Source organism: Eulemur rufifrons, chromosome 16, assembly GCF_041146395.1.
Source record: "Eulemur rufifrons isolate Redbay chromosome 16, OSU_ERuf_1, whole genome shotgun sequence".
NCBI lineage: Eukaryota > Metazoa > Chordata > Mammalia > Primates > Lemuridae > Eulemur > Eulemur rufifrons.
In genome coordinates, this window is record NC_090998.1 from 39,784,257 (window position 1) to 39,797,048 (window position 12,792).

General features: G+C 39.8%; 1 protein-coding gene across 10 annotated transcripts in view; it reads right to left on the bottom strand.

The window, feature by feature from the left end:
• Positions 1 to 604: 604 nt before the first annotated feature.
• The window catches only part of SLC11A2 (solute carrier family 11 member 2), a 43,261-nt gene continuing 31,073 nt past the window's right edge, over positions 605 to 12,792 (bottom strand). For 6 of the 10 annotated variants that reach the window (XM_069490778.1, XM_069490776.1, XM_069490771.1 and 3 more), the window contains 7 exons: positions 12,434 to 12,520; positions 11,569 to 11,688; positions 11,280 to 11,429; positions 10,656 to 10,729; positions 9,940 to 10,093; positions 8,289 to 8,342; positions 2,214 to 2,553 (listed from right to left, as the gene is read on the bottom strand). In XM_069490778.1, coding sequence (XP_069346879.1) covers positions 2,476 to 2,553; positions 8,289 to 8,342; positions 9,940 to 10,093; positions 10,656 to 10,729; positions 11,280 to 11,429; positions 11,569 to 11,688; positions 12,434 to 12,520 — 717 coding nt within the window. In that variant the 3' untranslated portion in view covers positions 2,214 to 2,475. Of the gene's footprint in view, positions 729 to 2,213; positions 2,554 to 7,474; positions 8,343 to 9,939; positions 10,094 to 10,655; positions 10,730 to 11,279; positions 11,430 to 11,568; positions 11,689 to 12,433; positions 12,521 to 12,792 lie in introns of those variants that run through there. The other 4 variants (XR_011235732.1, XR_011235731.1, XM_069490777.1 and 1 more) reach the window with 2 other exon arrangements.

A 12,792-nucleotide genomic window follows, 5' to 3' on the forward strand; every position in this document is an offset into this window, starting at 1 on the left:
GACCGATGTTGTAATGTCTAAAATTGAGAAGGCTATTTTCATTGCCTGTTACAACCCCTGATGCCTTACTTGCTGGTTAAACTATTTCATATGTCTGGATATATAGTACTCGGTCTGCTTTTTATATTAGGCCAACACACAGGTAGCAACAGCTGCTCAGTAACGATTACTTAATCGCACTTTTTCTGACATTCTGGTATATATTGTCAGAGCATCCTTTTACAAATTGACTCCATAATGCTGAACCCCAGAAACTGAGTGACTGTACCTAGGTTACTCTTATCATTGAATATATTAATATCTGTATAATCACACTTAACATAAAAATCTAGATTTGTAAATCATAAATTAAAGAATGATTAAAATGTTCTTAGCTTAGCAAAATGCTTACCCAAGACTCATTCCTTAAATATCAACCTCCCTCTATTGGTTTTAGTATGATTCAGTTTGCTTTATTATAAAATTTTCTGATTGTAAGACCTGAGGGGTATATTTGTAAACTTTACTCTGTTCCTAGTAACCTATAAAGAATGGAGAAGAGCTATAGAAATCCCTTAAGTACTTAATCTCAGTTTAACCAACCACCTCACCCTTTGACAAAGTACAAAACAGGATATTTTTATTTTTTACCTTCCTTTCCCTAACATTCTCTGGTAATGAAACTACTGAAAAATGAAACTGCCCAGGGAGGGGGGGGAAATGCAACAAATCAGTTCATCTAGAGTTGTCTTGTATAAAGAAACTAAAACACTGAAACTTTTTTTGAGTCTCTTTTTTAAGTAAAAGCTAAAAGTCAGTCTCAATTTTAAAATCAGAAGGACTCTAACCTGGGTTGCAGGGTTGCTGCTCTTACTATCTGAAGTTTCAAGACCCCTAAAGTAGAAATGAAGGAATTTAAAGTGTCATTTTAGAAAAACCCCTGCCACTTTGAGGGCCAAACTATTTATTATAAATGAAGATGGGCAATATCCTGATTTAAAAAAAAAAAAAGTCTTATTGAAACATAGTAAGTTTTAAAATAAGGCAGAGAGGTCATACATTTAACTCTAAAGCTGAAAGAGGAAAGTGACGCTCAAAGTAACACAAAGGCTGCAGGGTTTGCAGACGAGGAGTGATGTGGTGGGGGCTATATCACCCTGGAGTATATGCCGTTGAAAGCGGATCGTTGCCCGCAGTTCCAGCCAACTGCACTTCCATGCAGGAGGGCTCGGTACTGTGAATCTTCTGATTCTTCAATCAGAAAATTATGACAACACTTTCCACTTTTTAATGTGGAATTTTTTATTACAAAAATTTTAATGAAAAAAAAATTCCTGGTTAGGAAGGAGGGCCAAAAAAAAAAAAAATCTACATGTAGCAGGTGGTTTATGACATGTGGACTAATCTTCCAAGTCCTCTAATACTAATCTCATACTACTTGGTATAAATATGCATTTTAAAGTGAAATGTTTAACAGTCCCTAGGAGATTCAACAATATAAATATTTGCCGCCCCTAGAAATAAACTTCAGACTTAGAAATGGTTTTTGGAGTATCAATGGTAAAAGTGGGAAGAAAAGACGTTGTAGAACTGTACAGACATTAGAAAGATTAACACCTTCATTATCTTGCTTCAGGACTTACAAAGTTCAGTGTTAAAAGTTTCTTCTTTTTCTACCTAAAACTTGAAAGCTGGAATGGGCTGAGTTACAATGCAGCATGGAAAACTGATCATTGGTCAAAGTATGGTTTCTGGATCTTGTTACCAGGTATTAAGTTTACTCTTTGGCAAATGCTATCACATCTTTGTTTAATGACTACAAAAAAATTCAAGAAAAGTGACAATAACAAAGGCAATTATAATTACAAAGCAGGCTGACAACCAGGGTTCAATAATGATTGCCTAATAGAAGAAATGTTTTCTTTAGAAATGATGTGTTAATATCAGTATATATCAAGGATATACTTTGGTCGAATAGGATTGAAGTGAAACTTAACTGGCATAGTAAAATATCACTTTACAAGACAGTCAACCTGACCAGTTCATTGTGAAAAAGAACATTATTCCCTGTCCTTTCTCACGATCCAGACAAAACAAATATCTGATTTATCTGAACAATATTTTTTTTAAAAAATACAAAAGATCTATCAGTTTTATATAACCTTAAAACTCTACCCAAACTGTATGTTCAGGTTTACATAAATATATATACATATGTTTTTTAAATCCCAGAAGTTAAGACACAAGCCCATAGGGGTGTGTGCCCATCACAGGCCTTAACTCTGGCTATTGTGGGACTGTTGTGAGGCGGGTGGGTCTCTAACCTACACTTACAGCTGTCAAGCTTTTAACACCCTTCCCATGAGGAAATCTTTGTTTTTTGTTCAAAACATTTGAACGAAACTCACCTCTGAACTAACAGAGATATGTTAACGGGACCCCTGGCACAAAAGGGCTTAGAAAAAGTGGTTCTTGTATCGTCGCTCAGGCTGTCAGTCATCTAGACACAAGTGAGTCAGCGTCCACAGCGTTCAGAAGGTAAAGTTCAGGCTGCGCTGTCAATCCCAGGTGGTACTAAGGACAAAAATACAGAAGAGGTTTAGAATGATTTTCAAGTATTTACGTACTGAAATTGGCACTTAAGTACCTAAAATCAGCATATCAATTTAGGCCTCTTTTTAGTACTGCTATATTGATTGTTATTTCCAAAAAGAAATGGCTTACAGATACACACATGAATGGCTTCTGATGTGTAAAATAATAGAAGCTGAAATAGTTAAAGGTAGAGATAGTGCCAAATATCCTCAGCAAAATTAGCACTCTATTCTTGTGACACACTGCCTCAGGATGGGTGCTTTTAGATCAGGATAAGAAGAGTAAACATGCACCGAATGCACTTGTATTTTAATACTGTATTAGGAATCAAATTTCAAATGGTAAATCTGAGCCCTATAATCCTGGCCCCATTATCCTTTGGCACCTGAGCAGAGAAAAGCCTTTCGTTAAAAACAAAAACATAAAATGGCATGTGCTAAAAGAGAGGAGGATGACTTCCACATGTTTGCCAGGCTGAATCAGAATCACTTAGACTGCTTTTTTTTTTTTTTTATTTCAGCTTATTATGGGGGTACAAAAGTTCAGGTTATATATATTGCCCATGTCCCGCCCATCCCCCCGAGTCAGAACTTCAAGCGTTCCAGTACCCACTCCTGTAGAACTGAATCCAGATGGTTTGTGTTGGGATCTGTGAAGTTACTTTTTACTTTTTCCCTTCTCCACAACAAACCTTGGGATAACATTGAGTCTTATTTTAGCCCTACTGTTATTACTTAGGGCTTTAGGAACCTTATTGTCCCTTGGCACTGAGTCTGTAAGTTAATGCAGAATGTAAACTAAAAATCTATGGGAAAGAAATATCCCCATTATAATCACCACAGCCCAGTACCCGTCCATGGCCTGTTAGGAAACAAGCCACGTATCACCACCTGAGCTCCACATCACCTGCCCCCTTCTCCACCCCTGCTTTGGTCCACAGAAAAATTGTCTTCCATGAAACTGGTCCCTGGTACCAAAAAGGTTGGGGACCACTGTAATGGAAAAGGCACTGGAGTTAGGGTCAATCCCTTAACTCCAACACTTACTATGACCTTCAGCATGTCACATACACTTCTAGAGCTTTATTCTATGTATTTGTAAAATGGGAATAATGCTACATATGAAAATACAAAGTATAATAATATACGATTTCATGTTAATCTTCAACAAATGTATTTTTAACACATTATAAATTGCCTTGTACAACCTCATAAGCTTGTTGTGTTGACTATGTGAAGGTAACATAGACCAAATGATGCCCAGGATAAAACTATTCCCAACTAATGGGCTAGGAAAATACTGTGTCACACTGGCTTTAGGGCGTGGACACAGCTCTTCAGACTTCAGCTTGCTTATTCACTGTAGAGTTTTAATCTCAGGCTTATTAACTAACAGCAATTGTCAGATTCACTGACAATTCATTGAAGCCTTTTCTGAAGTGAGCAAATGTGGTGGACTTCCTCATTATGTAGTAAGCAAGGGTTGTATTATTAGGCCTGTGATGCTCAGAGAGTGTATCACTTAGATGACTTAGTAGGTAGACCCCTTCATTGCACAAGTTTGTCACGTTGTTCTGAGACCTTGAGAAATGAGGCTAAATAGTACAGGAATAGGCTAAAATGCTTCCAGGGGCAGACTAGCAATGCAAATGAGTAAACTTTAATAATTCTTGGCTATTGCTGGGGTAGGACCACTGAGGGCCCTGCTCATTCTCTACACCTACCAGAAGCATTCAAACTTTTTAAAATTGTGCATAGGCCAAACAAAATCTACCAGTTGGCAACTTCTGAGCTAAAACATACTCCAGCACTAATCAGAGTATGAAGCAAATGCTTTGATGTGTTGATGTTCCTGGTGCTGCTACACAAAGCATGGTATTCTGACCCAACATGAAAGGCCTATATATTATACAGCATAGTTTGGGAATGAAAACATGGGTTCTGGAGTTAAGCTGTTCAAATGCCAACTGCCCACTTATTAGCAATATGATGTGGGCAAGGTAGTTTTGGCTTTTTTTTCCCCCTGCCCCTCCCTCAGTTTTGGCTTTTCAGTTGACTCATCTATATGGAAGCTGATCCTCTTGTTATAGGATTAAATGAGATAATACAAGTGCTTAGGTCGGAACTAGCACATAATGAGTGCTAATAATGAGTGCTGAGAGAAGCTGACACATTTAAATTCATTGGTCCTACCAATGAAGGAACAGAAGACATTCCAGACGGCAGAGCTAAAGAAAATATCTCAAATCAGGATCTTCAAATTGTTTTGCATCCTAATTTAGTTCTGAAATTAAACCCAAAGGAGAGCTAAATGAGGAAGGACAACATGGAAAACAAAATTCTTCCCAGATTATTCCCATGGTGTTATTCAGCTCCCATAAGACAGGCAAGGAAAGCTTGCAACAAAGAAAGGGAAAATGAAGTTCTAGTGACACTCTTGGGACAAATCAAGTGCTTATATTTTCTTGTCATGTGTCTAGTGACAGGGCTAGTAGTTCACTATGCCTGAGCTTTGCCTTTTTTTAAATAAGTGATGCCAATATTTCCATTTATAACAGGTCTGCCAAAATTCTCATTGGTTTTTAAGCTAAATAATTTTGGTTTCTCTTCAAATACAAATTTTTATTGGTACCATATATAGAATGTAAATGCCTACTTCAATAGTGAAACAAGACTATACAGATAGAAAAATAGCTTATAATACAGAAAGGCAGAACAAAATTTTTTCAAGTTTAAACATGGTTAATGGTGTGACCTTTAGTAAAATGATTTCACTAAGAAATAAGTGCCTTAGTGTCTGCAATTAATCCATACCTTCTGAGGACTAAACCTATTTATTTCTCTATCTCTTCTAAGGATGGAATCAAAGAGTGTGGGCTTAGTGTGTCATTCCAGGTGGTAACTGATGTTTCGGTATTATCAAGTTGTTAAAACCCCAATAATGAAGTATTTTCAAGGTTAAAAAAAATACCCAGGAAACCAAATTGGAAAAATTTTTTTTAATTACAAACCAAGTTTACATATTGTTAAATGGTTCCTAAAAGCTCACTTGTAACCACTCCTAACACCACTAACAGGTCCTCACAGGAGCCAAACTGAAGCTCTTCCCCTTCCCCCTGTTCATTTCTAGTATACTGTAGCAGCACAATTATTTCATGTGACATATAAAGAGAACAAGGACCAATTTATATAAAGTACAATTGTATATCTTTAAACATTCCACACAAACGCACTGCGAAAAAGCACCACACATGCTGGGCAATGGAGGACTTAAATTTCTATGTGGTGTTTATTGCACCCAGCATACTGGTTGAAATATACTTTCTCTCTGTGAGGATCAAATGGAATAAGCTATGGTAGTGTTGTGAACAATGTAAAATACCACACACTTAGTATTATAAAGTGTCATTTAACTGGGAAGAAATTTTCTGCCATTGCAAGTCATATATATAACCTTTAAAAGAATACTAGCAGGCCAGGCGTGGTGGCTCATGCCTGTAATCCTATCATTCTGGGAGGCTGAGTCGGGAGGCTCGCTTGAGCTCAGTAGTACAAGACCAGCCTGAGCAAGAGCAAGACCCCATCTGTACTAAAAATAGAAAAAATTACCTGGACAACTAAAAATAGAAAAAATTGGCCAGGCATGGTGGTATGCACTTGTAGTCCCAGCAACTCAGGAGACTGAGGCAGGAGGATCACTTGAGATCAGGAGTTTAAGGTTGCTGTGAGCTAGGCTGGTACCACGGCACTCAGGGCAACAAAGCAAGACTCTGTCTCACAAAAAAAAAAAAAAAAAAGAATACTAGCAGCTTTTAGGTTTGGTCCTAAATGTTTGTGAATCTCAGACTGATTGAATCCACCTAGACCTGGGCAAAGGTAAATGTTATCGTATACTTTTATGAAGAAATTTTTTCTGCCAATTCGGCCTTCACCTACTTCAGCCAGACAAGAGCTTAAGATGTCAGTCCCTGATTATCTTCACAGAATACCTTTACAACCAGTTTGGAGAGTGATGGTGGTGGGGGAGAGGGGCAGATATGAGGAGGAACAGTTAGGGGAATTGTCATTCATGATTCTGTACTCTATTATGTGAGAGGCTAGGAAAAATGTCTAGTCAGTAAATAAAACACACTAGTGTACCCTTAATGCTTTGTAAAAGACAGTCCATCCAGTCTGCACTTTTCACTAGGTGCAAAATATCAGTAATAATGCCTTTGGGGGCTCAGATGAACAGAGAACATCAATCAGCCAGGACTCCAGAAGGAAAGCTCCGAAAATGAGAAGTCCTTCAATGCTATTCCCATTACTGTTCTCACCACGTCAATGGCTACAGAAGACTTTTGATTATTTATCTCCAGCAGACAAATGTGATTGATTTCAGATAACCACACAGTCTCAGGCTTCACATGTAAAAATGTCCCAAGTGGCTAAAGGACACCAGTTTCAGGCTGAAGACACCCATGTCCTCTGACTCCAGAGCTCCACCATCTGGTCTCAAAGTTTTTCCCTCTGAGGAAACAGCTGTAGAGAGGTAGCCCAGTTCAACCTTGCTGACACACAGAACACTGCAACCACAGTGACACCTACTGACTTGCTGAGAGCGAGCGAGCGCAGGCTTTGCAATGATTAGCTCCACAGCTCCTGAGACTGCCTGACAAGTCATCTTGGGCAGGAGGCAGAGTGGTGCATCAGAACAACATGATGAATTCCTGTGAGACGTGGCTTTTAGGAATAAAACAGATGGCTCTTCTTCCTCCTTTGAGTCTTTTCTCCCCACCCCCAAAATCTCATGAGAATGTCAGTTCATAAATGCTGCCATCTTTTTCTATCACTGCCCTTCTGGAGGAGGAAAGTCAAGGTTTTACAACTATGTGTGCTCAAGAGTAAATATCATCAGCAGAGCTGTATACTAACACGAAGTTTATTAAAATCAGGACTCCCAAGAAAACGCTGATAAGCTTTCAATCTCTGAGGAAGATCTTCAAAAGGTGATTAGTAACTACCACCTAACAGGGGAGTTTTGCTAGTTGTCCATGTTTCACCTTCTTTGTTTTCTCACCTGTTTTAACTTTCATTGAGAAACTTATAGTGGAAATAAGTGAAAAGAATCCTAAGCCTGTCTCTTAATTCTATGTTTCATCTGGATGACCCTAGTTGAGATTGTTGTATAATTACAATAACTGAAAGGGTGTGCATAACAAGAATTAATCTGCCTTTGAAAATGCACTCTATTTTGGCAAACAAAACTTGTATACTCATTCTCTTGTTTGTATTATGAAAAATGTTTTGCACTTTCTGAAACTTTTTCAAATATATGGCCTGGTCAAGAATCATGCACAGATGATTATCTCTCAAAAGGATAAAACAAGCTAGATAGCCCTTAGGCAGCTACTTAAGAGTTTAGTGTTAGAATGATAGTAGCAAACGTCAGCTTTTCAAGAATCCTACCTAATCCAGTTCCCAGGTGAGGAGGTCAAGAAAAGAAAAACAACTGCATCTTTCATACACATATGAAAGCAGGTCTCCCCCAACCAACACTTGAGTCCTAAATACAGTCTGTGCATCAGCACATACTTTTAGCTATGTTCACACAGTAAACCATAGAAACACACTGGCTCTGATGGCTACCTGCAGAAGACAGACAGACTAATCCAGTGTTTACTTAGCATAGCCACCGGTGGCTTCTTCGGTCAGCAGGACTTTAGAGATGCTTACCGTGTGCCCACAGTCCAGGAAGGACATGCCCAGTGCAATCAAGCATTGCCAACCCTGAAAGATAAAATATGGTCATCATTCACCAGGCTCTTTGAAGAGCCCTCTTACCCACCATGACTGCTCATACAGCTGCTCAAATGCAAACCTGTTCTCTTCCTTGAATATCCAGCTTTGCCCTTCTTCTACCACCACAGGTTGCACAAGTCATTGTCCCAACCCCACTCCTCCTTCAAACAATGCTGAAATCTGTCTTCCTCCACATAGTTTCTCCACACTATTATCAATACTCAGTTCTCTCTGTCCTACTGCTTTGTGCTTGTGGTTTCTTTTATCCAGCTGGGTGTTTCCTGAAGACCACTTTTCTCCAGTCCTACCCTTCCTTATAATGGGGAGAATGAATGACAGATTAATCCAACTGGCATAGTCTCCTGAGCTGCTCTGTGAAGTTTGTGAAGTTCCTGTTTTGGAGCTAAACAGCAGCAAACTGGTCTACAATCAGCCCTCACGTCTAAAATTGGGTCTTCAACAATCTCACTAGTCTCAGGATGACTAAGGTCAACTTGGCACTTTCATATCCAATTTGCGTTATGAAAGGATTCCCCTAACGTCTGCAGTGAATTTTAGAAAACAATCCTGTCAAGGACCCAATCAGTTCCTTGTTTTTCCTTGAAGTCAGTCCCTAGATCATAGAGTCAGTACAATCTTTGTGTGCACAAGGTTTACTGGGAAGAGGAAGAGAAGGGATACATCAATCCAAAGTATTTTTCAATATTTACTAAAGTGATTTTTCTCAGTCAAGTCCCTAGCGTGTGGCATATTGGCATGGGGCCCAGGCAAGTCTTCTACATATCACAGCAGCTTTCCACCCTCCATCTGTAGCCATTCTCTGTAGTAGAAACGGCATAAACTCTGCTGTTCCTTATCCCTAACCGCTCTAGTTTTCACAGAAACCTGTATAGGGCAGAGAGGAGGACTTGCTGTTGTTGTTGCTTTGGCTGTTTTTCGTTAAAGTAAGCAAAGTTAAAGAAAATTTGGAAAACAGAGAATATATCCATAATCTCACCTTCCTAAGACAATTACTATTACTATTTTGACATAATTTAGACGTAAATTTTTTTGATAATGTGTGTATAAATTTTACATACCTTTTCCGTATAGCTATGGTTTTATAACCATGGTTTGTAAAAAGGACTCTAGAATATCCAACGAGAGACTCTCTCTCCTTGGTCAGCTAGTAAGTGGTAGAGTGCAGCTGGGCTGTGCGCCCACATGTGTCCCACCCCAAAGCTAAAATCACACTGCACAGCCCATTCTCCAACTCCATCTTGTACCACTCTCCACCCTCTGTACTGCTACCCTCCTTGTACTTCCTCAAACATACTACACTCTGCTGTTAGGAATTATTAAGAATGGAAACCATATAGAAGTAACAGAAATCAAAAATTGACAGATCTTAGGAACCAAAGTGAGTTTTATGGTTAGAAATATTGTTTCATAAAGAGCTCATTTGACCATTCGATATAAATTGACTCAATGACCTGCAGGCAGATTGCTATGTGCTCTTTTGGATCTGTTCACTTCTCAATGTCAGTCAGTCTCACCTCTACCATCCCTGGTACCTGTGCCCCTACCACCTCCAGCCTGGACTTACCAAGTAGAACACAAAGCTCAGATAAGCCACACTGACCACAGCAGCCACCACGTATAATGCCACATGACCTAGGTCCTGGACATAAATCACTACAAAATACATGTTGATGGAACAGATGATAAGGACCAGGATCCCACCTGCAATCCTCCAACCTCTGTAAAGGAATGAGCACAGTCACTGATGGATTAGTCCAACCCAGCCATACACAGAAAAGGAAACTGCATCTTGTGGGGTAAACAGGAAAGGAGGTACAGGCATTTAAAAATGAAGTGAAAAGTGGTTTTTATTATGTTCCAGATTAGGTCAAACGGGCCAAAGTTAGACCATGATAGGGAGAAAGAGGAGAAAAAATACCACCAAATAAACCCTAACATTTATGTCCCTAGAAATGCAACAATACTCATATATCCTTTAAAGGAATATATATAAAAGGTACTAGCTTATGCCTTTCTCATTAAAATAATTTAACAAAGAATTAAGGTACCTCAAACTTCAGTGGCTGCAGTTGAAGCTTTCATGCCCTGAGATGAAAAATGTGCTTTCTCCTTGCTACATTCACAGTCTCCATTGTCTAAGCCAAAGAGTAAGCAGCCAGCAATCGCCTCTCAAAGCATATAGCTCCCCTATATGAATCATTTCTCACTGGCCTCTTGGATGAAGACACCTTTTCCCACATATCACTATCCCCTCTGGGGAACTAAGAGGAGAATACTCACATTCCATTGGCAAAGTCACTCATTACTGGCCGCAAGCTTGTAAACGTGAGGATGGGTATAAGAGCAAAGGGAAGCTGGAAAACAAAGAAATAAGATCAGATGGGGCTACTAGGGGTCCTCATATCACCCTAGAGAACCGCGTGGCTAATGAAAGGGAAACATGAACCCTGCCTCATCTTCTCCATGAGGAATGATAATCATTCCGACATGCTGAAGCATTTTGTTGAATCTGGACAGCTGTCATACACCTAGCATCAATTAAGATCCCAAGTGTCTTTGTGTCTTTACACTATTTGTATGTGACTTGTCTTCTTAACCTCTACGAGACCTAGTACAGTGTCCTATATGTTCATTTAATGGTAGCTTGGATTAAGGAACTGTAATTTTGTGTTCTACACGTCAGTAAAGCTCATAATTCCCACTCAACAGGCCTAAAAAAAAAAAAAACAATCCATTTCTAAAAGCTTTTTGGATGCCAGGAATTTCACATACATTTACTGCAGACCATGCCTCTTTCTTCCTCTCAATTTCCCCCCAGCACCCAGCACTAGGCTTAGTACCCAAGGGCAGTAAATAATGCTGCCTGACTAAATGGGATGTGAGTTGCCCCAGCTCCCTCCTCACCTGTAAGCTCTGCAGAACGTTCAGGAAATCATTCATCCCTGTTAGATGCTCTACATCTTGGAAGACAGCAACAAGCAGGGTGGGAATGATGGCAATAGAGCGGGTCAGAATCACTCGGGCAAAGCGTGACCATTTTAGGTTCAGGAATCCCTGGAAGAAAATACAGAGCAGGATTAATGTCTGTAACAAAGAACAGAGAAAGGTTAGGGAGGTTCAGGATAGACCTCAGAATCATGGGATTAAGAAGTGACAGAAAGGGCTGTGTCTCTCTAGTCCATACCACACGTACCTCCATGACAAACTGGCCAGAGTAGGTTCCTGTCATGGTGGAGCTCTGTCCTGCAGCTAGGATGCCCACTGCCCAGATGTACAGTGCAGCAGGCCCAAAGTAACATCCCAGCACGATACCCTGGGAGAGACAAGGAAGAAAGATATGTTTATGTCAATAATCTATTTAGACAAGTCTCAAAACAGCATTTCTCTGTGGCATTTCTCCCTCTTCTTTGCTATGCACCACCTACACCAAGGGCTGTGCCTGGCCCTGTCCCAGAAGCTCGGCTCAAGTGCTGACCTCATTCTAAAGGCTTTCAATCTAAACTTTACTAGATGCGCCTTATTCCTCAACCTAGTCCCTTTCTCTTTCCCAAGCTTCTGAAGCCTTCATTTCCTCTGTTTTAAGTATTACAAAAAAAAGTGGTCTACACCACACCACGCTTCCCAAATTATATTCCTTAACACATTATGCTGGAAAATGGTAATAGGAGGGCAGGGAAAGTTCAAAGAAATCTAGGAAATCCGGTGTACTACATATTCTACTCTTGGAGGATCACAATACAAGCAGCATAAAGAGACTGAGAGAACCCAGTAACGAACACTTTACTAAGAACACTTCTTTAGGTACCCCAATTAACATCCTGTGGAACACTATGCTATCAACATGAGTTTCAGAAATGCTGGTGTACTATTCATCTTTTCAACTGATCCTCTATTCCCTCCCATGTAATCCAAAATGCTTGTCTGGCATCTTGACTTCTGAAATAAATGACACCCCAGGGGAGATATGCTCAGATCTGAAGCAAACTCACAGAAAAAAACAGATAATAGGAGAAGAATATTGACTCAGAAGCAAAGATCACAAATCTGAATATGTTTACCCCTTTGTAGATGTCCACAGCCAGTGTTGAGTTATCGTTAGGAAAGACGCCAGCATGGGGACTGCTGCTATTTTGACAGACTTCAACCTAGAACCCAAAGCAGTTCAAGAGCAACTTTAGTTTTAGAAGCCAGGACCAGATAAGAGCTCTCCTACAGATCATACCCAGTCACCCATGAGAGGTAGGCTGCAGGGAAAATGCTGGATACAGGTTGTGATGGGGACAGAGACTGTCAGCAATATAACTTGGAGTCTTCCTCCATAATCTTTCTACATCCCTAGGTCATCAAAAATCTTTCCTGAGTTAAGAATCTGCATGGTAATACATAAATGCTGGGGCATTGTAAATGAGGACATAAG